This window comes from Bos javanicus, chromosome 10, assembly GCF_032452875.1.
Source record: "Bos javanicus breed banteng chromosome 10, ARS-OSU_banteng_1.0, whole genome shotgun sequence".
NCBI classification, from domain to species: Eukaryota; Metazoa; Chordata; class Mammalia; order Artiodactyla; family Bovidae; genus Bos; species Bos javanicus.
The window spans coordinates 30075858-30101852 of record NC_083877.1 but is presented as its reverse complement, the minus strand read 5'-3'; the positions used below and the strand labels follow the sequence as shown (position 1 = coordinate 30101852).

The following is a 25995-nucleotide window of genomic DNA, read 5'->3' as shown; positions in this document are numbered from 1 at the left end:
GGATTAGAAATTGTATTGGTGAAGGGTTTTTCACTTGTTGGGCCAATGTTTGCTGTTAAGTTTCCATATCGCTTACCTACTATGTCCCTGGCAGTGTATTGATTAATATAATTGGTGTATAGGAATGTAAGTAGTAGCTATAATATTTGTAACCTTGGACCCTTGAGTTAATTCTTTTCTTGTTATAGCCTACCACACCTTTGCCCTATAGGAATGCAACTTTATCTAATGCTTTTGGAGGGTGGCGCCCGACTTTAGAATAATCACCTTTAGAGAAAAATAAGTTTTCTGAAGAAAGGATCTTAAGATGTTAACAGGCCTCTTGGCCAGAAGATGATGTAATTCACCTAAACTTTTGCATATAATAAGTTTGCAGGAAGAAAGCCTGGCTTACTGCTAACTCTACCCCTTACCCCATTATTCTCTATGCACAACTTAAGGTATAAAAACTACTGTGGAAAATAAAGTGCGGGCCTTGTTCACCAAAACTCAGCCTCCCCGTGTCGTTCTTTCTCTCACCTTCTGGCTGAATTTCCATCTGGGGCATGGAGGCTCGTCAAGACTACTAATTTTGCCTGGGCTTCTAAGATCGGACCAGGGAGGCCTTAGTGTCTCCTCTCCTTCGGGAGAATGGGAGGACGCCTGCAGCCTACGTAGGTGACGTAAATTCTTTATTTTGGAATTTTATTAGCTTTCCACATAAACCAAGTTATTCAGCCTCTTTTCTCCACTGAATTTTCTCACTGAGCTATCCTTATTTAAATCTTTAATTCTTTATTCTTTATTCTTAATTAACTCTTTAAATCTTTAATTCTATCGTATCCTGATCGCCGAAGCCATCTCCCCTTTGAATTCCCTGGATCCACCGGGGCTGGACCCTGGCAAAAACTTAAAGAGGAAAAAATTGTACCTTCCAAAGACTGATAAGTCTATAATTAACGCACTATCTCCAAGAGACGGTGAAGGACTGGGAAGCCTGAGGTGCCGCAGTCCACAGAGTCACAGAGTCGGACATGACTGAGTGACTAAATAACAACAATGCACTAGTCTTTTATTTCTACATATTTTTTTCAGACCCTCAAGCACACATTTATGTGAACCATCACCATATCTCAGACTGATTGGATGGTGCTGTGGTATAATAAAAACAGCACGGCATAGAGTTATTAGAAGACCAGTCCAGATTCTATCACAGACTCACTGGGTAATTACTGCCACTTAACACCTATGAGTCCCTATTCATTCTTCTTTAAAAAGTACCTATGGTGTAAAAAAGCAAGGGAAAGGTATCTTTATTGGTTGACGAGCAATGAACTACATCTGCTGTGCTGGCAAAAAGTCTTGTTCAGTTCAGTTCAGTCACTCAGTCTTGTCCGACTCTGCAACCCATGGACTGCAGCACGCCAAGCTTCCCCGTCCATCACCAACTCCCGGAGCTTGCTCAAACTGATGTCTACTGAGTCAATGATGCCATCCAACTATCTCATCCTCTGTCGTCCCCTTCTCCTCCTGCCTTCAATCTTTCCCAGCATCAGGGTCTTTTCCAATAAGTCAGTTCTTCACATCAGGTGGCCAAAGTATTGAGCTTCAGCTTCAGCATCAGTCCATCCAATGAATATTCAGGACTGATTTCCTTTAGAATGGAGTGTTAGGCAGCTTCCTAAGCAGTGCTGAGCATGACATTTGAAATTGTCACAGTCTCCTCTTCTCGTCCCCTGCAGGTGTTTCTCTGATTCTTCCATGTTCTGTTCAAGTGTCATCTGTGCAGTTGTGGGAGTCACAAGAGCCAGCCTTTCACCACACTTTGCCTCTGCTGCTCCTTCTCTACTGTGAGGTACCAGAGAAATGCCAAACCCAGGCCATCCCATGCTCTGCTGCCCAGGAAAGTCCAATCCAGTTTGTGCATGATAGCCAGAGAGATCTTTGTAGAACATACCTAACCTTGTCACCCCCTTTAAAGGTCTTTATTATAGATCCCCACCATTTACCACATCCATACTCTTGGCTTGGCATAAAAGCCTCTTCCTGTCACAGCTCCAGTCCACTTTTCCAGTCTCCTCCTGACTCCTAACTCCCAACATACAAAATCTAGCCATATGGAAATGTCTCCAGTTTACTTAAAAGTTTTCTGTTAAGTATTCACTTAACAGAAACCCCAGAGACCACAAGTGTTTCAGAATTCATATTTTTTAATATTTTCAACAGGTAATCCCATGCTTCTGTGTGTGTGTGTGTGTGTGTGTGTGTGTGTGTGTGTGTTACATAACACCCCAGATTGTCTAAGGCATCAGCTCACTTCAAACACATGAATATTTCTGCAGCAAACCTAGAATATTCACATTAAGTGTATTAAGATCACAAGTGGCCTCAATCAGTTGGGTCTGGCTTTGCCACTGAGTCATTTCCCTTGGCTCCTCCAGATCTTTTCCACCTGCTCTGTGCCTAGAAAACTAACCTATCTGGGCTTCAGGCCCATACCCCATTGCCCCGGGATTCTAGCCAATGGGGAGCCCTGCAGGTTATCTGGAAACCTGGGGTGTTTCCTTCTCCTGAAGCACAGTCTCCTGGAGGCAGCTGTTCTTGAGGCAGTCTTATTTCCGTGACTCTTCCTTCTGGCCTCCAAGATCCACTCTCTCCTCTCGTCTCCTAGGATGTGTGTCTTGGTATTATCACAGCTCTGCTATCCCACTATCACATTCCCATCTCTTGTACCAGCACTCCACCCACACCTTTGAGGGAGTCTCCTTATTAAACCCTCTTTCAATGATCCCAATCTGAGAATACCATCTGTTTCCTGATGGATCTCTGACAAATGCTACACACCAATGCATTCAGATTGAGGCAGGTTTTCCTGCCTATGGATTAAGAAAAAGCTTTCAGCTTTTAAAACTTTCTGGACCTAATAATATAAGATATTGTAAACCCATCCATTTTACTGTTTCTTCGGTTTAATATATACTGCTACTTCTACCTGGAAAGCCCTTTTCTCCTTGTCCAACTAGCTAACTTCAATTTAGTCTTTATACGCCATGTGAACTTCCAGTGAACTTCAAGGGTGAACTAGCCATTGACCAATGCCCTGTAGACAACACCTCATCCAATAGTCCTGGACACTTGTAAAGTCCCTGGAATAGCCTTGGAAAACTTATGTGAGTTGGGGCTTGAAGGGAAAACCCCACTGAAGGAGGTGCTGGACTTACAAGTACTGTTACTGTTACATACATTAAACACATGATGAACAAAAGACTTAACATTTCTTAATATTATTGCATGATTCTAAAAACACTGGGTGAGCGCAGTCATAAACAGTTAAAATTTGCTGATTTTAAATTTCCCATTATTCACCCTCTTGTGCCAAAGACTCATGGACAAAACACAAATTTTTGAAAAATACTCGCCCTTAGCATGTGCAATGTACTCTGACATTTTCTAGCCTATTGTAGTCAATATCACTTTTTAAGAATATTGATCACACCCTAGAAACATGTCATACAATGCACAGTGTGAAAGACACCAAACAAAACAATATGCACTGACAAATGCTTCCAAACTTTGTCAAACAACCAAAAAATGTTAACTAAAATTGTAACCACACTTTAGTTTTTTGCCATTTCTACTTCCAGGTTGTTGCCCCCATCTTCAGAGTCCCTTGGACTGCAAGGAGATCCAACCAGTCCATCCTAAAGGAAATCAGTCCTGAATATTCACTGGAAGGACCAATGCTGAAGCTTCAATACTTTGGCCACCTGATGCCAAGAACTGATTCATGGGAAAAGACCATGATGCTGAGAAAGATTGAGGCGGGAGGATAAGGGTACAACAGAGGATAAGATGGTTGGATGGCATCACCGACAATGGACATGAGTTTGAGCAAGCTCTGGGAGTTGGTGATGGACAGGGAAGCCTGGCATGCTGCAGCCCATGGGGTCACAAAGAGTCAGACATGACTGAGCGACTGAGCTAAACTGACTCCCATTTTTAGTGATTTGCTCTCCTGAACAGAGCCCAGGAATTCCTGTCCTAAAGTTGGATGACATCTGGCTAGACCACATGACGTGTGCTGAGACAGAAACCAGAGCAGCAGGCAATCAGGGAGTTAGGATTGTCTTAGCCAATTTTGGAAATTTGGTCACCTTATCTGAGATTACATGTAAACTTAATTTTTTCAGTCTCTCAGGCAGCTTTTATTGTGTAATTTTAAAAGAATTTTTTCCCCTGTGTTGTTTAATGATTTGGATTAATTTTAAACAAGGGTTTACGAAATGTGAGCTAGTGCCAAGAAAATGTGGATCAATTGTTGCTTCCCTAGAGAAAGTAGGGGTGCTTTTAATAATAGATTCTAGTAAAGTATCTATAATTCTTTTAGAACTTTAAAGGCAAAGCAAAATATGGGTTGGTAAAGGGATTTTGTGTGTGTATGTAGACAATATACACAGGCTTGACTAAGAAAAAAACATTGTTCTAATTAGCCTATTGTTTGCACCAAGCAGGCATTCATTTAGATGTCCTTGAAAAAAAAAAGGAGTTAATTATATGGACACTGCTTTATTTAGGATTAACATTGGCTACATGTGATAGAAATAGAAAACAGTGGTGGATAATAATCTTATATCAAATAAAATAGGTTTTAGCTCTCTTGTAAAAGACAAGAAGTAGGAAGTCCACAACTGGCATGGCTTGATGACCTGGTCCAAGGACCAGGATCCTTCTCTGCTGCCTACTACTGAGATTGTCAACACATAAAAATTCTAGACAGCCAGAATGAGGAAGGGAGGAGGAATGGCATGCCCCATTCCTTTAAGGTCCTTGCCCAGCAAATTACAGACAATTACAGACAAAATGTCCCCCATAGCCCCATTAAATGGAATATCATCACATGACTATACTTAGCTGCATGGAAGGTAAGGAAATGTAGACCAGATTTGTGGTCCAGATATTGTCCCAGGACAGTAAGATGAGCCAGGAAATTACAGCCAAGTGGGTGCATTGCAGTGGGGCCTTGTGCCCTTCTCTTTTACACCTTTCAAGTGTAAAAGCAATAGGCTACTGCTTCCTTTCTGCCTTCCAAATAGCATACAAAATGCTCCTTGTGAGGCTGACCAACCCCGAGTCTCTCAGGGAGGGGAAATCTGGGAAACATCTTATCCTGGTGGCTCAGATGGCAAAGAATCTGCCTGGAATGCAGGAGAACCAGGTTTGATCCCTGGGTGGGGAAGATCCCCTGGAGAAGGGAATGGCAACCCACTCCAGTGTTCTTGCCTAGAGAATCCCATGGACAGAGGAGCCTGGTGGACTACAGCCCATGAGGTCGCAAAGAGTCAGACACGACTGAGAGATGAACACTTTCACTTTCTTTAACTCAGGATTAGCTAAACTGACATTATACATATTCTCCAAAACCCTTCACTTGACTCTAACATAGCAGCAATAAATATCACTTAAAAATTCAAATCATACAATTTTTTCTTCTTAAAGCCTTCCAAATGCTTTCTCCTGCATCTAGAATAAAAACCACTCTTGACCATAGTTTACAAGGCTGCATAACATCTGACGCCTACCATTCTCTGAGCTCATTTCATCTTGCACTACTTCCTCCTTGAACACCATTCCTGAGCCACTAGCCTTCCACCTGCTCCTCAAATACATGGAGGTCTTTCTTGTCTTCATCTTCTCATGGCCTTCTTCTGCGTGTCTGTGTGTCTCTCTGTGCCCTTCCTTTTCTTAAAAGGCCAATCATCACTGGATTTAGGGTTTACCTTAAACCCAAGATAATTTCACATCAAAATCATTCATTACATCTGGAAAGACCCTATTTCCAAACAAAGTCCCATTCACAGGTTCCCAGGGTTAGGACTTGAACATACCTTTTCAGGGAACACAATGCACCTCATCACAAGGCTAATGAAAGGTTCCTACTATGCCTGCTTCTTTTGAGACAGGATCCTTCGGAGATCAGAACTTGGGACTGACTAGTAGGACCCTGACTAAATGCTACACGCCACAAGAAATATAGACACTTTCAGGTTATGCAGAAAGGAGGAATTTTACATTCCCTGAACTATTAGAGGCATGACAGTTGGGGTATGGACAATAATTAACTGAAAGTTTGCAGAATCCAGAATTAGAAATTTACGTGATTGCAAAGCTTCCAATGCATCCCTTGGAGTATACTGGGTAGCTGAGTGCTTAACAATACTTTTGTTGTTTAGTCATTCAGTTTTGTCGGACTCTTTGTGACCCCATGGATGGTAGCCCACCAGGATCCTCTTCCATAGGATTCCCAGTCAAGTATACCGGAGTGGGTTGCCATTTCCTTCTCCAGGGGACCTTCCCAACCCAGGGACAGAATCTGCGTCTCTGCTTGGTAGAGGAATTCTTTACCTCTGACCCTCTGGAAGCCCCCTAACAATATGTGACAATGTGGTAAACTGTCTGGATTTGTAAGTTGGATTTTTGACAATTTAAGAGCTGAAAGGAGAAATGACCTTTGCAGTTGTGTTAAAACTTAAGCGGTTCTTGCCACAAAGCATCCATGTTGCTGTTGGAAAGCAGTCTGGAACACTCAGGCTTGCTGGAGAAAGTTGCTATTGGAGGATTTTAAAGCAAAACATTACAGGAGAAGCTCAGAATTTCCTGCAAAAATGTGAGCTACCCTTCCCACCCCTTGCTCTTAAAGAAGTTATCCAAGGGGAAGAAGAGAAGGAATGTTCAGGGTTAGAAATAAGGGCACACATCCAGCCATATAGGTACACATCAGCCCCTCAAGTTCAGGTTTCTAACTTCCAAAGCCCCCTGACTATGGGATAAGTGACTGCCTCACTTTGGGTTAGAGAACACACAAGAAAAAATCCCTGGGCCTTAAATCTGAACCATGACTACTGAATTTTTCTCCAGTTGGGAAGCCAGGTCCTAAACAAGAGATCAGTAATATCTCACATATTTGCCCCTGGAATCTAGCAGCCACTTCCCTGCTGCTTCCATGGTGGCTCAGACGGTAAAGAATCTGCCTGCAATGCAGGAGACCCGGGTTTCATCCCTTGGTTGGGAAGATCCCCTGGAGAAGGGAATAGCAACCCACTCCAGTATTTTTGCCTGGAGAATTTCATGGACAGAGGAGCCTGGCGGGTCATGGTCCATGGGGTTATGAAGAGTTGGACACAACTGAGTGACTATTTATTATTATTATCTAGCAGCCACTGAAGACAGCTTTAATATCCACAGCACCCCTTGGGGGTGGAGACTAAGAAGAAAAACACCTCCATATGTTCCAGTTCTTGTGAACATGGGCACTTTTTGGTGGAACGTGCTTGTGAGAAGAGGAGGGCACAGCAACTCACTCCAGTATTCTTGCCTGGAAAATCCCCGTGAACAGATGAGCCTGGCAGGCTATAATCCATAGTGTCACAAAGAGTTGGACACGACTGAGCAACTTAGCATGCACACGTGTTAGAACTGTCCTCCAGAAATTAAGATCCAGAGACAAGAGAAAGGTCTCAGTGTCAAGCTCTCCTGACCCCATATACAAAAAATCTTGGTAGCTACCACACCCCTGCCTTCCCTCCTTGGTTAGCCTCCACTCTGGTATTAAAATAGTTGGAGAGTCTCCAAAGTCATGAGGCTTCAATGGTCAGCCCTGACTTAAGGGTGAACAAATGTGGTCAAAGTCCTACACTGAGAATTCTGCCTGCTTTATGGTAACTCTAGAACCCCTATGCTACTGAATTTAAACTATAGAGAGTGCGGTGGGATGGTGCTACCTAACTAGACACAGAAATCCAATAGGCATTATCCACAATGGAGCTGTAGAAGAAAACTTCCAGCAACAATTTAGGAGATTGAGAACCAGCCTATGAGTTGGAGGTTGTTCAACTACTTTAAGTAAAATATCACTATACTATGTACTGTAATACTTCTGTATTTAAGTAAATACTATATTTAATATGGTATTTAATGCCATAATTAAATACCATATTTAATACTGTATTTAAATAAAATACCGGTTTGCTGTAAAATACCTTCTGATGCCAACTGACCACTCCCCAACCCCAGCATCAGTCACCCTTCCCTCAGAAATCATGTAGCAGAACATAAACAGACTGCAAATATTTTTCTTGAGGAAATACAAAATGAGGAGGAAACTGTAGTCACCAAGTCTTAGAAAGGGAGAGCTGTCTTTATTAGAAAAATTCTTTGAAAAACACCAGTTCAAAAGGACATCTGCACCCAATGTTCAGTGCGCCATTGTTTACGAAAGCCAAGAGATGGAAGCAACCCAAGCATCCACCAAGAGATGAATGAATAAAGAAGATGTGGTATATGTACACAATGGAATATTACTCAGCCATAAAAAGAATGAAATTTTGTCATTGTGACAACATGGATGGACCTGGAGGGGACAATACCTAGTGAAATAATTCATACAGGGAGAGAATAAAACTGTATCTCTTCAGTGATATGTAAAATCCAAAAAATAAAACAAATGAACAATTGTAACATAATGGAAACAGACTGACAGAAACAGAGAACAAATTAGTCATTACCAGAGGTCGGAGAAGGCAATGGCACCCCACTCCAGTACTCTTGCCTGGAAAATCCCATGGATGGAGGAGCCTGGAAGGCTGCAGTCCATGGGGTTGCTAAGAGTCAGATACGACTGAGCGATTTCACTTTCACTTTTCACTTTCATGCATTGGAGAAGGAAATGGCAACCCACTCCAGTGTTCTTGCCTGGAGAATCCCAGAGATGGAGGAGCCTGGTGGGCTGCCGTCTATGGGGTCACACAAAGTCAGACATGACTGAAGTGACTTAGTAGTAGTAGTAGTAGTAGTAGTAGTAGTAGTAGAGGTGGGAGGGGTGGAAAGTGAAGGGGATAAGAGGTACAAACTACTAGGTATAAAATAAGTAAGTTACAAGGATGCAATATACAACACTGGGAACGTAGTCAATATTTTACAATAGCTTTGTATGGGGTATAATCGTATCATATTTGTCTCTGTTCACATCTCGGCTATTCAATGAACTCTTCCAGATGACTCTTATTCACAGTAATTTCTCCCTTTTTTACATGGAAGTTTTTTGAAATAGCTCTCATGGTAAATGGGGGAGGTGACGAGACAAGGTATATGACCTTGGAGAACAGCCCATCCACTTGTGTTCCACACTCCATATTTCTCAGGTTCTTGGTGCAAAGGCCTATCTGTTTTTGCAAGTAATGCACCTTTCATTGGTCCCCAACCTCGGGTAATAGTCTCTCATGATATTTAGATCTCTCCTAAAGACTTATATGGTTGGTGATGGATGCAATTATTTCCTTAATTTGACTGAGCTGAGCTTCCAAGAGAAGCTGCAGAAGCAAGCAAGTCTGGACAATCCACATCCCCACCCTGGGATCAGCACTCAGGATACATAAAGCTCTTCCTCTCTGCTTGTGTTGGAAGTTAAGGGCTTCAATCTTCCCAAATGTGATTCTTCCAAGGTTGCTTCCTGAGAAGCAAAAGCTTTTTCCTATTATCATTTCCCCATGTTACATCAAAAATAAGAGACTTTTCATTGGCCCAATGTCTCCCTTTTTAAATAGAAGTGCATATACCAACATCAGAAATAACAATTTTTGTTTGCAATGGCTCTTGAAAAGTAATATAAAAAGATACTCACAGGTGAAAAACGTGCTTCTTAGTTCTCATTTCCTCGCCTCTTAAGCTGAGACAGTTACAATCAGAACCTGCAAAAGCCACAAAAAATTCTCCTCTGATGTCTTTTGTACTTAAAATTTTCAATAGATACTCAAGCATCTTACTAATAATGTGCCACCCTAGTTTGCAACTACACTACAACACGTATTCCTTAATTGTGCCTACATAATGTTGGGATATCTACAATTTGGGAGACAGTACTGAATTAAAAGGACTACCTGTGTTCAAATCCCACTGCCATCATTTATCAGCTGTGCGAAATTCAGCTCCTTAACGTCTCGGTCTCATTTTCCTCATTTTACAATGGGATTACTTTTACTTCATAAATTTGTTGTATTTAAAATAAAAATAGTAACTAATAAATGATAATGGTTATTTGGGGGGTTATTATGCACCGGGCATTCCATTGAGCATTTTACATCCATTTCATCTGTCAAATCTGAAGAAACTAACACTCTGAGCACAGGTCTTCGTACATTGCAGACGACCCGAAATACATTGAAGGAATGCTCAAAGAAGCTAAAAGAGTCCGCTGCTAGCAGGATATTAGCAGAGCCGAGAGTGAAGCCCAGGTTCCCTGACCCCTGCGCTGTACTCTGACGACGTGCAGAGTACCCAGGACAGTGAAGGCACAGAAAGTTCTGACACATGGCGTGTTATCACCGGCCCTTTTCTCTCGCATTTTAGAGGACTAGAAGCGTGGGCTTTGAACACGGGCTCACCAGCTTCCAGTAGAGCCTTGAGCCCACCGGTCAAGGCTATGTGGTTTTCCTAGTCAAGCATTGAACTGAAACGGAAAATACACCTTCTTAACTCTGTTCGCTTCCCCCTACAACTGCAGTGCCGGGTGAGCAGCGCCGAGGTTGGAAACATCCCTGGAGCCGCATTTCACCGTAAGACTTCCAGGCAAGCCCAAGCGACTGCGGCCCTGGGCTGGTGGGGAGCCTGTTTCCAGTCGGACCGTGTCCCGAGGCGCTCCCGAATCCTGCGCCTGCGCACTCAGCCCATCTCCGTGCCGGCCCCGAGGACGTGCGCACGCTGCCTTTGCGGCTCCTGGCCCCGAGATGCGCGGCTCCCGGGCCCGTGACAGCTGCAGGTGCGTGAGGAAGATTTCAGGAATTCAGGTGTGAGGTGGAGCGACCCACGGGAAAGGTCGGGCCTGCCTCAGTCCCTCCAAGGTGCCCGGGGACCCAGAACGGGGGAGCCAGGAACTCAGCTCATTTGATTTTCTCGTTTCTCCAGCTCCTGACCGTCTCCTGGGGAGCAGGAATCTCTGAAAGGAAAATGCAAAAAGCATACTTTCCCGTGCAGTGAATCGTATCACATGTGGCATTCCCTCCCCGCGCCCCACCGTGGCCAAAGCAGTTTTCACCCTTGCCTTGCCTTTCCTGCTGTGGGGTTTTGCAGTCTCTGGACTCTCGTTCGACTCCTAGGTGCTTACTGGTTGTGGACGATTAAGGCGAGGGCCAGTTGTGAGGGCCCTGTGTCCTCTGCAACACCTCCCCCCACCAACCCCAGGAGAAAGAGGTGATGGTTCAAGGGCAAGAGAGTGGGCCAAGGGAAGTAGAGCAGAAGCTACAAAGAGGGAAAGTCCGTAATAAATGTCGCCAAAGATTATTCCCTAACTGAAAGTTCTCAAGTTTTTCTCAGTTCTTGTGTTTCTTGTTCAATGATTTTTATGATGTCCTCACTTCCTTTTAATGGTGCTGTTTGAGACGGGAAAGCCAGTAGGCTTTCAGCCTTAAAAGTTTCGTTGGAATTTTTTGAGATCAGTTTTTTCAGTCTTCCAACTGTAAGAGTGTTTTGCTGTTGTCAGGATAATGTTGGGGTTGAACCATTGAGATTTGCCGTTTTTTATTTTTACTTGAGTCTAGGAAAAATTACACAGTGTTGGTTTGTCTTTTAAAATATTATCGACCAAAAAAAAAAAAAAAATCAGTTGAGAACACAAGATCCAGTTGAAGTGGGATTTGGAGTTCTAGCAAATTAACGTGCATGTGCTTAAGTACACGTGGGACTGCACTTGGAGCTTGGGGATCCCTGAGCTGTCACGTATAAATAGCAGATGAGATCACTGCTTGCCACCAATGATTCTAACAATATAGAGCTTCCAGTCAGTGCTTTCCACATGGCGTGGATGCAAGTGACAATAGGCTCCAGTCTTAGGGCTAGTGTTAGGTGATAATCCATGGTCTCTTTTTGGCACGGTAACTATAGGCAGTCAGTTCCTGGTATAATCAGAAATGGTTGCCATGTGTGTAGTTCTAGTGTGGCATTTTTTGCCAGTTATCCAAAGAAACTATTAAAGGAAAGAAGAAATACACAATAGGAGTGGAGGAAGCTGGCTTCAAGCCAGAATAGTACGTGTGATCTCTCAGGCCCAACCGTAGACAATTTCGTGGCTTTGCCTGGCTGGCCTCATCAGGGGAAGCTGCTCTTGCAACACTGGACTTGTGCATGGCCAGTGCACTGCAGTTTTGTGGAGGGAATTGCAGTTGAGGACACACCAGTTCCCTCCCACTAGCCATGCTCATATTCTTCTGCATTCCTGGTTCAGGTACCTCCATTCTGAGGCCCAGGTACTTCCCAATTGCCTCCACCAATACCTCCCTTATTGCAAAGGGAGGGAATGTGGAAGGGGTACCCTTGACTGAGGTACTTTTCTCCATTTTGACTCAGGATCTTTCTATTTATAGCCCTTCCTTCCTCCTCCCCTGGCTCACGGGTCCATAAAGAGCCAGTAGCCTTTTTTTTCAGCCTTCTCCCCTGGGATATGACTGTGTGCACTGTTTTGTTTAATTGACCACTGGGTGACCAGTACTTTTTTAGCCTCTTGCTTGCACTGTTGCATAAGTGAATAAAGATTTGATAATTACTTGCAGTTTGGCTTATTGTCCTAATTGACACCTCAACAGCTGATTACTTGACAGGAATTAAATAAATTGCCAAATTTGGGGCAATTCACCTAACTGTAATCTTCATAACTGCTGCTGTGTTAGCACTTTAGGGATTTGGAGGCTGTTCACCTGTAATTTCTCTTAACTCAGTATTGTGAAAATGCATACTAATAGTATCAACAGCTGATTGTTGCTAACATGGATATGTGGGTTATAGGGTGTATTTTATAAATTAATAGAGTGGCTTGCAGTCATAATATTTTGTGTGTCATATTACCTTTGACCTCTAATTAAGTTTTTTGATAATATTTTGGGGTTATTTGGGTCAATTGAAGAAAATTAGTAATCCTTAGAAATTCCTGTCTTGTCCTATGGACCCCAGTCTTACCTAATGGATTACTTGGCCACTTTTGGATAAAGTGATTGATTTGTTGTGGGTTCCTTTGTCTCCTGTGTGAAGAAATATGCAAGAGAACAAGTTTCACAAAGTTTGTCTCTTCCTATAGAAGTTTCACAAAACACTGTCCTTACCATATGTTATGCAATCTGATATTTTCTAATCTATTTTATTAAACAAAAATGCAGATCATGACCCATTAAATTTATTTCATAATCCATTAATGGATAGTGACTTGGAGATTGAAGGACACTATGTTAAAAAAACTAGTAGAAGATAATTTGCTCAATAAATGATTTTTTTCCTATTTTTAAATCAGATTGCTGACGAGCACTACAGTGGGTGTGTTTGAGATTTTGTGTTTAAGGTGTTTTCTAGACATCTTAAACACAAAAGCGGTAATAGCACACAGCACATATGCCGGATTGTCACTGAAAATGAAAGTGAACGTTGCTTGGTTGTATCGGACCCTCTGTGACCCCATGGACTGTAGCCCACCAAGCTCCTCTGTCCATGGAATTCTCCAGGCAAAAATACTGGAGTGGGGTGCTATTCCCTTCTCCAGGGGATCTTCCCAACCCAGGGATCAAACCCAAGTCTCCTGCATGGCAGGCAGATTCTTTACTGTCTGAGCCACCAGGGAAGCTCAGATATTCACTAAATCAGCTGACAAAAAAAACAGGGAGTCTCCTGTAGGCTTATCAACTCTCTTATCTCAACCAGAAGATTCACTTTTAGGATGAGAGAGCTGGAACACCTTTTTTAAATCTCTGACTTCCTTATTTAAAGAAAAGGGATTAGTAGAAGAAGGATAAGAAGAAAATTGGCTTTTCAGATACAATATATGGTATAAAATGGTTGTGAAAGTTCCTCATAAGCTTTTGCGTGTGTCCCATAGAGGCATATTAGGAAAAGTGTTATCTTTTTAATAACTCTTAAGACCAAAATGACCTTTTAATTATATTGCCTGAAAGTGAATTGTTCTCAACCTGCAATTACTGAGCCATAGATAAATACGTAAGTAGCCACTGTGTCAATCTTATTGCCTCTATACTTGTCTTTTAGGACTTCTACAACAAAGTGGAAAGGAGGAATAAAAAGGACTATACATTTAGTGTGTTTATCTCTTAGTTGCTGCTGCTGCTACTGCTAAGTCGCTTCAGTCGTGTCTGACTCTGCGACCCCATAGACGGCAGCCCACCAGGCTCCCCTGTTGCTGGGATTCTCCAGGCAAGAATGCTGGAGTAGGTTGCCATTTCCTTCTCCAATGCATGAAAGTGAAGAGTGAAAGTGAAGTCGCTCAGTCGTGTCCGACTCTTAGTGACCCCATGGACTTCAGCCTACCAGGCTCCTCCGCCCATGGGATTTTCCAGGCAAGAGTACTGGAGTGGGGTGCCATTGCCTTCTCCGATCTCTTAGTTAGAAACCCTGAAAATATTAAGTAGATTAAGTTTTTAAGTTTGATTAGTGTTGAGCTAAATAATACCTTACATTTATATACCGCTTTAGTTTTCCAGCACCTTCAGATGCATCATCTCCATTGATTCTCACAACAGTGATGTGGTAGGCAGGCCAGGAGGCACTTTGCCTGACTTAGAGCTGAGGAGTCTATATATTTCCTTCTCCTTGCCACCAAGATCATATGGTAGCAAATCCAGGACTAAAATTCAGATTTCCTGGAACATTTTCTTCCAGTTGCCTGTGTTATCTTTGTTGGTCCAAAGAAGTAATTAAGAGTAAATATTACTAACGATGTGGCTAAGAATTTTGATAACGGAAACATTCCATTCTCAGATCATATCCAAGGAGTGTTATAATTGAATGCAGATATGTCTTGTCTTATTTTTAGTATTATATTTCTTATAGTTTTTACCTTTCTAGTCCAATTTTTGAAAATGGCAAATCTACTTAATAGTGAACTAAGAAAATTGGAATTAAAAGGTCTAATTAATGTTAAGAAATCCAACTCAGTCTCTTTAATGTATTATCTCAACTAATTAGAAATACAGCTTAAAATTATATACATTTTTAAGTATTTCTTTTGAAGACTTCTTATTTCTCTATATGTGTGAAATTTGTTTAATGATTCTAAAGTATCTAAAATGGTTATTAACTTACTGTTAAACACAGGAAAATTTGAGGTTCCCTATTTCCTTTAATATCTTTAGCCAAAGGGCATTTTAAATTATTTCTTTTCACATAAATAAGTAATTTTTAAATTAATACATTTTTATTTTTAATTTTTAGACATCTATGGAGTTTAAGAACACTATGGAGCTCATCAGAGTATATCACCGAAGAATATGATGGCTGAAAACAATTTTAAAATGCTAAAGATTCAGCAGTGTGTAGCAGCAGCCAACAAGCTACCTAGAAACAGGCCATATATATGCAATATTTGCTTCAAGCATTTTGAAACACCATCAAAATTAGCTAGGCATTATCTCATTCATACTGGTCAGAAGCCATTTGAATGTGATGTGTGTCATAAAACCTTTAGGCAACTAGTTCACCTGGAAAGACATCAACTAACTCATAATCTGCCTTTTAAATGTAGTATTTGTCAACGCCACTTTAAGAATCTGAAGACATTTGTGAAGCACCAACAGCTTCACGATGAAACATACCAGAATGATATTAAACAGGTCAGAAGATTGTTGGAGGCCAAGCAAGAAAAGCCAGTGTATGGAATGTATCATACTTTTACCCCAGAGGAGAGATGGGCATTACACCCATGCTCTAAGTCTGATCCTTCAAAGAAAAAAAAGGATATTCATGCGTGTACAATCTGTGGCAAGATGTTTCCATCACAATCAAAACTTGATAGGCATGCTCTAATTCATACTGGTCAGAGGCCTTTTAAATGTGTCCTGTGCAGTAAGTCTTTTCGACAGTCAACTCACTTAAAAATCCACCAACTCACACATTCAGAAGAAAGACCTTTTCAGTGTTGTTTTTGTCAAAAAGGATTTAAGATTCAAAGCAAACTTTTGAAGCATAAACAAATCCATACCAGGAATAAAACTTTTCAGACTCTTTCATTAAAGGTGAAGAGTTCAGAATCATGTTCCCTGCCTAATAAATTAAATGCAAAGCAGGATGGCTTTGAAAATGGTAATATAGGTGCATCTGAAGAGAATAATCAACTTGATGTCCACTCTGTTTATATTGTCCCTTTTCAATGTCCTGAGTGTGAAGAATGTTTTGAATCAGAGCAGATTCTCAAAGGACACAAGTGTTTTCCTGCCAGAAGTGGCAAAATTCCAAGCAAGCTCAAAAGCAGCTACAACTATAAAACCATTGTTAAAAAAATCTTGGCTAAGCTTAAACGTGCTGGGGGTAAGAAATTAGATAATTTTCAAGCTGATAAAAAAGTATTTAAAAACACTTTCATGAAAAACCGTGATCTTATTTCTGGTGAGCAGAGGCCCGAACAGACCCAGAGAACATGTCTGAGTTCTCTTGGCAAGCATGGAACATATAAGACAGTTGGCAATAAAAAGAAAACATTGACTTTGCCATTTTCTTGGCAAAAGCACTGCCAGACCCAAAATATGGGGAAAAATGTAAAAGGTATTCTTACACCAGAAAACATGTTAACTATGGATAATCCTGTGCATAAAAAAGACATATCTATCTATGGTTCATCAGGTGAGGAATTCTTTGAAAACTGTCAAGTGCTCCAGTGTGGCTTTTCAGTTCCAAGTGGAAACATACATACTGGACATAAGATGTGTCCTTGTGACAAATGTGAGAAAGTGTTTCCTTCTGTTTCTAAACTACAAAGACACTATTTAATTCATACTGGACAGAGGCCTTTTGGCTGTAATGTTTGTGGGAAATCTTTTAGACAGTCAGCTCACTTGAAAAGACATAAACTAACTCATATTGATAAGCTTCCCTATAGAAAATCTCTTTGCCAAGTGGAATTGGAAAATTTTAACAAACTTCTCATTCACCAGGGTGATAATGTTAGCTACAGTGCTTCCCAACAATGTCAGACTCTTGGTTTTCAAAAATACAAGGTCTCAGAGTCAGATCAAATGTCAGAAATAAAAGTGAAGGCAGAATCAGAGGATTTCATTCTTGGTGCCCCCTGTAGGAGCAGAGAGCCCTATCTCTCTAGCACACTTCTGGAATCAGAGCAGAGCCATCATAGTCATTGTAGTTATTCAGGGCGTGCGGAGAGGAATGATGGCCTTCTTTACCAATGCAGTGTTTGTTCTAAAAGTTTTAGATCCCCATCTAAACTAGAAAGACACTATCTAATTCATGCAGGGCAGAAACCATTTGAATGCTCAGTTTGTGGCAAAACATTCAGACAGGCTCCTCACTGGAAGAGACATCAACTTACTCACTTTAAGGAATGACCACAAGAGAAAATGGATATCCTAAATTCAGTTATGAAACTGACAGAACCACTGATACGTTTGTGGTGTCTCTGGTGACCTTGTTCTTTAGCCTGTTATCATTTAAAATGTATTTTTATCAAAAGGCCTACATTAGATTGAATTACTTCATAAGCAGTTGCTTGTCCTGCATACTAAGAGGTAAGATACATAGGCATTTAATACAGTGTTTTAGGAGCAGCCAAATTAATTTTTAGAGGGGAAAATATGATTTGATGTCATAAAGCAAGCATTTATTTTAACATACACTGGCTGTATTGAAAATGTTATAAATCCATCATGGTACAAATAATTCAGCCTCATTTTTGAAGGAATTATTCCTTAAGACATATGATCTCCTTTTATATATACTCAAAAGACAGGCAAAAATTGGTTTTTTGACTGCAGCAGATAGCATGACTAGATTTCATTTATTTCATAGATTTTAGGTCTATGGTTCAAATTCCCTTGGAAAATTTTTTCTTACAAGCTGAAAAATGTAAAGCCAATAAAAGTGAAGGTAGATGAGAAGATAATAACATTTTCATTGGTCTTTTCCAAGCTATTTATTCTTAGGACTCTGGTAACTTCACCTCCTGTTCTACAGGAGATTGGTGGTTTTTTGTTTGTTTGTTTTGCTCAGCCTGCTGTTTTTCCCTCCAAAATTTAAAAGGAAGAAAGAGCCTAGTATGTACCGCTGTACATTTACCATGTTTACTCATTAAATATAGTGTTCAAGTGCCATAATCTTTTTGTTGATGTGAATGCAGTGTCATCTTTTCAGAGGAATGAATGTAAGTCATCTACATGCTTTTTCATAATTGATACCAGTCGACTTAAGGCTCACTTGTAGATTCCATCTCCACAAGACTTTTACTTTCTTTTAATACCTCTTTAATTGAGTGATTCTATGACTTAACTAAATCTGTTAAATTTAATCAAATGGCAGTGACTAGATCTAGTTTTTATTCCTGTTTTTTGCAAGATTCTAATGCTAAACAATGTTATTTTGATCATTAGTGAATTGTTATTTTAATTGATAAAGTAATCTTGTACAGAAATAAGATCTTTATGGGATTGAGAGTGTCATTCTAAATAGTTCTGTCATGATTTGGGAAATATGTAATCAAACTGTAAAAGAGTTATAGTCACATTATCCTTCATATTTGCCATTTTAAATAAAAAATCCTTCAGTCAGTTCAGTTGCTCAGTCATGTCCGACTCTTTGCAACCCTATGGACTGCAACACGCCAGGCTTCCCTGTCAATCACCAACTCCCGGAGCTTGCTCAAACTCATGTCTGTTGAGTCAGTGATGCCATCTAACCATCTCATCCTCTGTCATCCCCTTTTCCTCCTGCCTTCAATCCCTCCCAGCATCAGGGTCTTTTCCAGTGAGTCAGTTCTTTGCATCAGGTGGCCAAAGTATTGGGAGTTTCAGCTTCAGCATCAGTCCTTCCAAAGAATATTCAGGACTGATTTTCTTTAGGATGGACTGGTTTGATCTCCTTGCAGTCCAAAGGACTCTCAGGAGTCTTCTCCAGCACCACAGTTCAAAAGCATCAATTCTTCAGCACTCAGCTTTCTTTATAGTCCCAACTCTCACATCCATACATGACTACTGGAAAAAATGTAGCTCTGACTAGTTGGACTTTTGTTCGCAAAGTAACGTCTCTGCTTTTTAATATGCTGTCTAGGTTGGTCATAGCTTTTCTTCCAAGGAACAAGCGTCTTTTAATTTCATGGCTGCAGTCACCATGTGCAGTGATTTTGGAACCCCCCAAAATAAAGTCTGTCACTGTTTCCATATCTATTTGCCATGAAGCTAACCTAAAAATCCTTAAGAATGACACTTCCTAATAATAAGAGAAAATAGCCATAATCTTTCTAAGGTGAAAAGAATGGGTGGGTATTTATCCAGCATACTCAGATATACTTGGTGGCAAACTCTCTATTAAAATGGACAAGTGAACAATTTTACATCCTACTGTAAGAACTGTCTTTGTGGGGTGGGGAGGAAAAGTTGGTCTGCTGTTTTTTACAAGTGAATTTTGAGAAACTTGGTTTAATTCACAGAGGTTAAACATAACAGTACAGATAAAATCCCAACAATTTACAAACATACAGGAGAGTCATGTTTTAAAGAGTAATTTCTTTTTTCCTGAGATAATGTTCCTCAAGTGCAAGCAAGATGCTGGTTTATAGAATTTGCTTTACACAAGAACATTTCTGTTAAGTAAAAGCAAAGGACAACTAGTTCATGTTTTCCAAGAATAAAAGTTCAAGGTTTTTCCTTTAATATGTCTGAAAGTATCTATTTGGGGATTTTCCTAAGCTATTTGTGTAATTTCATTTGAACTTAATGATTTATATACTCCTTTCCCAGCCCAAACAGAATCCTAACAGTGTTGTGTTTGTATGATTATTAGATTTTGTTTGCCCAAGTGATACTACTATACATTTTTTATTTTTTAGGCCCACGCCTTTTTAAGCTGTTTCATATTGAAAGTTGGAATATTGTAAAAATTTTGTCAAAGATGTACTGTAGTGCTATTTGAAGTACCTGTAATGGAACACTTTTATTATCACTGCACTCTTCTTGTGGGAACTTTTTAGGAATGAAAATAAACTGTATACATCATGATAAGAAGATGAAACATTAGATGTTAAATGATTTGCTGCATGCTCAAATTGTTAGTATTGTTGAGTCAATTACTTCGGTTTTCTGAAAAAAAATAAAGTTTTAAATATCTTTAAACAAAAGTAGAAGATTTATTTTCATTTGGACAGGAGCAGGCTGTAGCATGATTATTTACTGAGATAGTTTGAGTTAGTGGAATTATTGTTTTGTACTGCCATAGGGCCTATTAGGGGATTCCCTGGTGGCACAGTGGTAAAGAATCTGCCTGCCAGTGCAGGAAATGGAAAAGACATGGGTTTGACCCCTGGGTTGGGAAGATCCCCTGGAGTAGTAAATGACAACCCACTCCAGTATCCTTCTCTGGAAGATTCCATGGACAGAGGAGCCTGGAAGGCTACAGTTCATGGGGTCACAGATGTGACTGAGCACACACACGGGGCCTATTGAGAGAAAATGTATGTGGAATGAAAGATGATGATTCTTGAAAAATTCAAATTTCAGAATATTTTTAAAATGTCAAATTATGCAGTTTGGACTTTTTTTAAAAGGGAAAATCATATAGAATAGAAACAAGGTACCAATAGGCAAACACTCCAGGGCCCACTCCAAGCTACCTTTTCCATTGAACTTTCTAACATAGTTAATTGTTTGCTTCCTTCTTCATAGTACGTTTCTTTGATAGCTTCTTATCACTTGCAAAAGGATATGTTAACTCCCTTGCATGTCACATGATATGCTTGTCCATTTATCCTCCTCACTGCCCTCCCTCTCCAGATTTGTAATGAAGAAACAAAGTTATTTCCTCCAATACATATTCTTGTTATTCCTGATTCCATCTTAACCTACATAAGAGCAGTGGCTGCGCGGTGCTGCTGTGGCGAGCAGCTGAGGAGATTACCCCACGCCCAAGGTCAGAGAAACCCAGTAAGACGGTAGGTGCTCAGAGAGGGCATCAGAGGGCAGGCAGACTGAAACCACAATCACAGAAAACTAACCAATCTTATCGCATGGACCACAGCTTTGTCTAACTCAGTGAAACTATGAGCCATGCTGTGTAGAGCCACCCAGGACAGACCGGTCATGGTCGAGACTTCTGACAGGATGTGGTCTGCTGGAGAAGGGAATGGCAAACCACCTCTGTATTCTTGCCTTGAAAACCCCATGAACAATATGAAAAGGCAAAAAGATAGGACACTGAAAGATGAACTCCCCAGGTCAGTAGGTGCCCAATATGCTACTGGAGATCAGTGAAGAAATAACTCCAGAAAGAATGAAGAGACGGAGCCAAAGCAAAAACAACACCCAGTTGTGGATGTGACTGGTGATAGAAGCAAGGTCCAATGCCATAAACAGCAATATTGCATAGGAACCTGGAATGTCAGGTCCATGAATCAAGGCAAATTGGAAGTGGTCAAATAGGATATGGCAAGTGTGAATGTCAACACTTCAGCAACCAGCTAACTAAAATGGACTGGAATCAGTGAATTTGACTCAGATGACCATTATATTTACTACTGTGGGTAAGAATCCCTTAGAAGAAATGGACTAGCCATCACAGTCAACAAGAGTCTGAAATGCAGTACTTGGATTCAGTCTCAAAAATGACAGAATGATCTCTGTTCATTTCCAAGGCAAACCATTCAATATCACGGATATCCAAGTCTATGCCTCGACCAGTAACATTGAAAAAGCTGAAGTTGAAAAGTTCTATGAAGACCTACAAGACCTTTTAGAACTAACACCAAAAAAAGATGTCCTTTTCATTATAGGGCACTGGAGTTCCAAAGTAGGAAGTCAAGAAACACCCAGAGTAACAGGCAAATTTGGCCTTGGAGTACAGAATGAAGCAGGGCAAAGGCTAAGAAAATGCACTGGTCATAGCAAACACCCTCTTCCAACAACACAAGAGAAGACTACACATGGACATCACCAGATGGTCAACAACGAAATCAGATTTATTATATTCTTTGCAGCCAAAGATGGAGAAGCTCTATACAGTCAGCAAAAACAAGACCGGGAGCTGACTGTGGCTCAGATTATGAAATCCTTATTGCCAAATTCAGACTTAAACTTAAGAAAGTAGGGAAAACCACTAGACCATTCAGTTATGACCTAAATCCAATCCCTTACGATTATATAGTACAAGTGAGAAATAGATTTAAGGGACTAGATCTGATACAGTGCCTGATGAACTATGGACAGAAGTTCATAACATTGTACAGGAAACAGGGATCAAGACCATCTTCAAGAAAAATGCGGAAGAGCAAAATGGCTGTCTGAGGAGGACTTACAAATAGCTGTGAAAAGAAGAGAAGTGAAAAGCAAAGGAGAAAGGAAGGATATACCTGCATTTGAATGCAGAGTTCCAAAGGATAGCAAAGAGAGATAAGAAAGCCTCCCTCACTGATTGGTGCAAAGAAACAAGAAAACAATAGAATGGGAAAGACTCTTCAAGAAAATGAGAGATACCAAGGGAACATTTCATGCAAAGATAGGCTTGATAAAAAACAGAAATGGTATGGACCTAACAGAAGCAGAAGATATCAAGAAGAGGTGGCAAGAATACACAGAAGAACTATACAAAAAAGATATTCACAATCCAGATAATCATGATGGTGTGGTCACTCACCTAGAGCCAGACATCCTGGAACATGAAGTCAAGTGAGCCTTAGAAAAGCATCACTACGAACAAAGCTAGTGGAGGTGATGGAATTCCAGTTGAGCTATTTCATTCCTAAAAGACGATGCTGTGAAAGTGCTGCACTCAATATGCCAGCAAATTTGGAAAACTCAGCAGTGGCCACAGGACTGGAAAAGGTCAGTTTTCATTCCAATCCCAAAGAAAGGCAATACCAAAGAATGCTCAAACTACCGCACAATTGTACTCATCTCACACACTAGTATGGAGAAGGAAATGGCAACCCACTCCAGTGTTCTTGCCTGGAGAATCCCAGGGATGGGGGAGCCACCAGGCTGCTGGTGGGCTGCCGTCTTTGGGGTCGCACAGAGTCGGACACGACTGAAGTGACTTAGCAGCAGCAGCACACGCAAGTAAAGTAATGCTTAAAATTCTCCAAGCCAGGCTTCAACAATAATTGAACTTCCAGATATTCAAGCTGGTTTTAGAAAAGGCAGAGCAACCAGAGATCAAATTGCCAACACTGAAAAAGCAAGAGAGTTCCAGAAAAACATCTACTTCAGCTTTATTGCTATGCCGAAGCGTTTGACTGTGTGGATCTCAACAAACTGTGGAAAATTCTGAGAGAGATGGGAATACCAGACCACCTGACCTGCCTCCTGAGAAATCTGTGTACAGGTCAGGAAGCAACAGTTAGAACTGGACATGGAACAACAGACTGGTTCCAAAGGATTATGTCAAGGCTGTATACTGTCACCCTGCTTATTTAACTTATATGGAGAGTACATCGTGAGAAATACTGGGCTGGAAGAAGCACAAGCTGGAATCAAGATTGCTGGAAGAAATATCAATAACCTCAGATATGCAGATGACACCACCCTTATGGCAGAAAGTGAAGAGGAACTAAAGAGCCTCTTGATGAAAGTGAAAGAGGAGAGTGAAAAAGTTGGCTTAAAGCTCAAAATTCAGAAAACTAAGATCGTGGCATGCAGTCCCATCACTTCATAGAAAATAGATGGGTAAACAATGGCAGACTTTATTTTTGGGGGCTCCAAAATCACTGCAGATGGTTATGCAGCCCTGAAATTAAAAGACGCTTTCTCCTTGGAAGAAAAGCTATGACCAACCTAGGCAGCATATTAAAAAGCAGAGACATTATTTTGCCAACAAAAGTCCATCTAGTCAGAGCTATGGATTTTCCAGTAGTCATGTATGGATGTGAGAGTTGGGACTATAAAGAAAGCTGAGTGCTGAAGAATTGATGCTTTTGAACTGCGGTGTTGGAGAAGACTCTTGAGAGTCCCTTGGACTACTGGGAGATCCAACCAGTCCATCTTAAAGGAGATCAGTCCTGAGTGTTCATTGCAAGGACTGATGCTGAAGCTGAAACTCCAATACTTTGCCACCTAATGCAAAGAGCCAACTCATTTGACCTGACCTCAAAGACCCTGATGCTGGGAAAGATTGAAGGTGGGAGGAGAAGGGGACTACAGAGCATGAGATGGTTGGATGGCATCAACAACTCAATGGACATGAGTTTGGGTAAACTCCAGGAGTTGGTGATGGACACAGGGAGGCCTGGTGTGCTGCACAATCCATGGGGTTGCAAAGAGTCGGACATGACTGAGTGATTGAACTGATCTTACCTACATAGTATGAATTTAAATTAGATACAAACTTTCATACTCTATTCAAAGAAGAGATTTAGTTGAGCCAGGTTTAATTTGTTTTTATTCCATCATTATGGAAGGAAACTAAAGTTTAATATGCAGAAATCAGATTTCAATTTATATTATGTAAGATAACCAGTGATAATTGCACACATTTTTAAGGGGATAGCACCATGTTTGAAGTCTGCATGACTTTTAGGAATCCTTTATTAGAAGTGATGTTGGCTAGGACTGTTTCATGCAGAGTATCTGCTCTTCAGAAGCAGTGAAAGAACACACTTAATTCCTTTCTTGTTGAGGTTTCTCTTATTGTCAGTTAGGAGGGGTTAGAATTTCAGGGCTAACTGCTGGAATTCTATTAGCACTATTCCATTAGAGAAACAGAATTCTATTAGAGGAAAAAAAAAGAACTAAACTGAAAAAGAAAAGTGGTTCAGTGGTGTTATTAAACAACATTGAACATGTAATATTTTACATCTGTATTGACTAGCTTCTATTCACTCTTTGAAGTTTGAACTTAAACACTGCTTCCTCTGGAAGGCTTTTTGATTTACCCTAGCATTCCATTTCCAGTGCTCCCACTGCTTTTTCTTCTTAACTATGTTAATTGTCCCTGTTGATTAGTGGTTTTCAAACTTTAGTGTGCACTGGAATCTTCTAGAGGGCTTGTTAAAAGCAGAGATTGATGAGCTGCACCCTCAGAGTTTCTGATTCAGTATTTGGGGCTGGGCCTGAAAATCTGCACTTACACAAGTTATTTTATTGCTGTATTGAAGCTACACTTTGAGAACCATTGAGTTAAACTGTTGTTAGCAATACATGTTTCTGGAAAGCAAGAGAAGGCATGATTTTATGTTTTAAAAATATAGTATAAAACAGTGTCTGATGTTGTTATGTTCTCAGATGTATGCTGAATATATAAAGAAGGAAGTGAATGGAGTCATCATTACAAGCTCTTATCTGTAAATCTCTATTTTCATTTAGAGCCTTTCATTCACTCTTGGAATGAGTTTGCCTTCTAATGTGTTGAGGTCCCTCCCTGATGTTTGTCAAAATCTTATCTATCTTGCAACACTCATCATAAAAGCTATTCAGAAAATCTTATTTTACCTTTTGTTTTATAGACTTTATTTGTAATTAAAGTGTAATTAGATACTTAATGTATTCATAATCTGTTGCATTTAAAATTATGATCATGCAAATCATCTTTAGTTCTAAAAACAAACTTTATACCATAGAAATTAGGAGAAGAAAAGGACTCCATATTTAATTTTCATATTTACAGACACTTTTGTTTACCTTCACAACTGTTTATTCTCAAACAGGCTATAGATATTACAAAATTCAAATGTTTCAAAAGGGTATAAAATGTAAAATAAGACTTCCCTTGCTCCTGTTCTTCCCTCTCCCAGTACTTTCTCCCTAGAGGCAGCTGTATTACCAGCTTCTTGCCTGTGGTTATCCAGGCAAGGTTTACTAGAGACACATGTTTAATTTTTGAATGGATTTGGGAGTGGTAGAAGTATGCATTCAAACTCAATGATAAATACAACTAGCAATTCAATCAAAAAATTGGGCAAACAATTTGAATAGAGGATTCCACAATCATGAATGGCAAAGAAGCACAGGGGACACTCAACATCATTAGTCATCAGGGTAATACAAATTAAAG

General features: G+C 40.5%; 1 protein-coding gene and 1 long non-coding RNA gene across 7 annotated transcripts in view; one reads left to right on the top strand and one right to left on the bottom strand.

The window, feature by feature from the left end:
- The window catches only part of LOC133256021 (uncharacterized), a 140486-nt gene extending 129947 nt beyond the window's left edge, over positions 1-10539 (bottom strand). For 3 of the 4 annotated variants that reach the window (XR_009739081.1, XR_009739080.1, XR_009739078.1), the window contains exons 1-2: positions 10416-10503; positions 9656-9722 (exon numbers count right to left, since the gene is read on the bottom strand). This is a non-coding gene — a long non-coding RNA (uncharacterized LOC133256021). Of the gene's footprint in view, positions 1-9655; positions 9723-10415 lie in introns of all 4 variants that reach the window. The other variant, XR_009739079.1, reaches the window with a different exon arrangement.
- A 162-nt stretch (positions 10540-10701) lies between these two features.
- Positions 10702-19673, top strand: ZNF770 (zinc finger protein 770). Of its 3 annotated transcripts, XM_061430694.1 has the most exons (3): positions 10702-10789; positions 14053-14231; positions 15235-19673. In XM_061430694.1, the coding sequence occupies exon 3, from the start codon at positions 15291-15293 to the stop codon at positions 17355-17357; it is 2067 nt and encodes a 688-aa protein (XP_061286678.1). In that variant the 5' UTR covers positions 10702-10789; positions 14053-14231; positions 15235-15290; the 3' UTR covers positions 17358-19673. The 3 variants fall into 3 exon arrangements, with proteins under 3 accessions (XP_061286678.1, XP_061286676.1, XP_061286677.1); XM_061430692.1 differs by lacking the exon at positions 14053-14231; XM_061430693.1 differs by lacking the exon at positions 14053-14231 and having other exon boundaries at positions 10731-10817.
- Positions 19674-25995: the final 6322 nt, after the last annotated feature.

Excerpts from the sequence above, each read along its gene's own strand:
- ZNF770 (XM_061430692.1), top strand. The coding sequence starts at position 15,291 with ATGATGGCTGAAAACAATTTTAAAATGCTAAAGATTCAGCAGTGTGTA.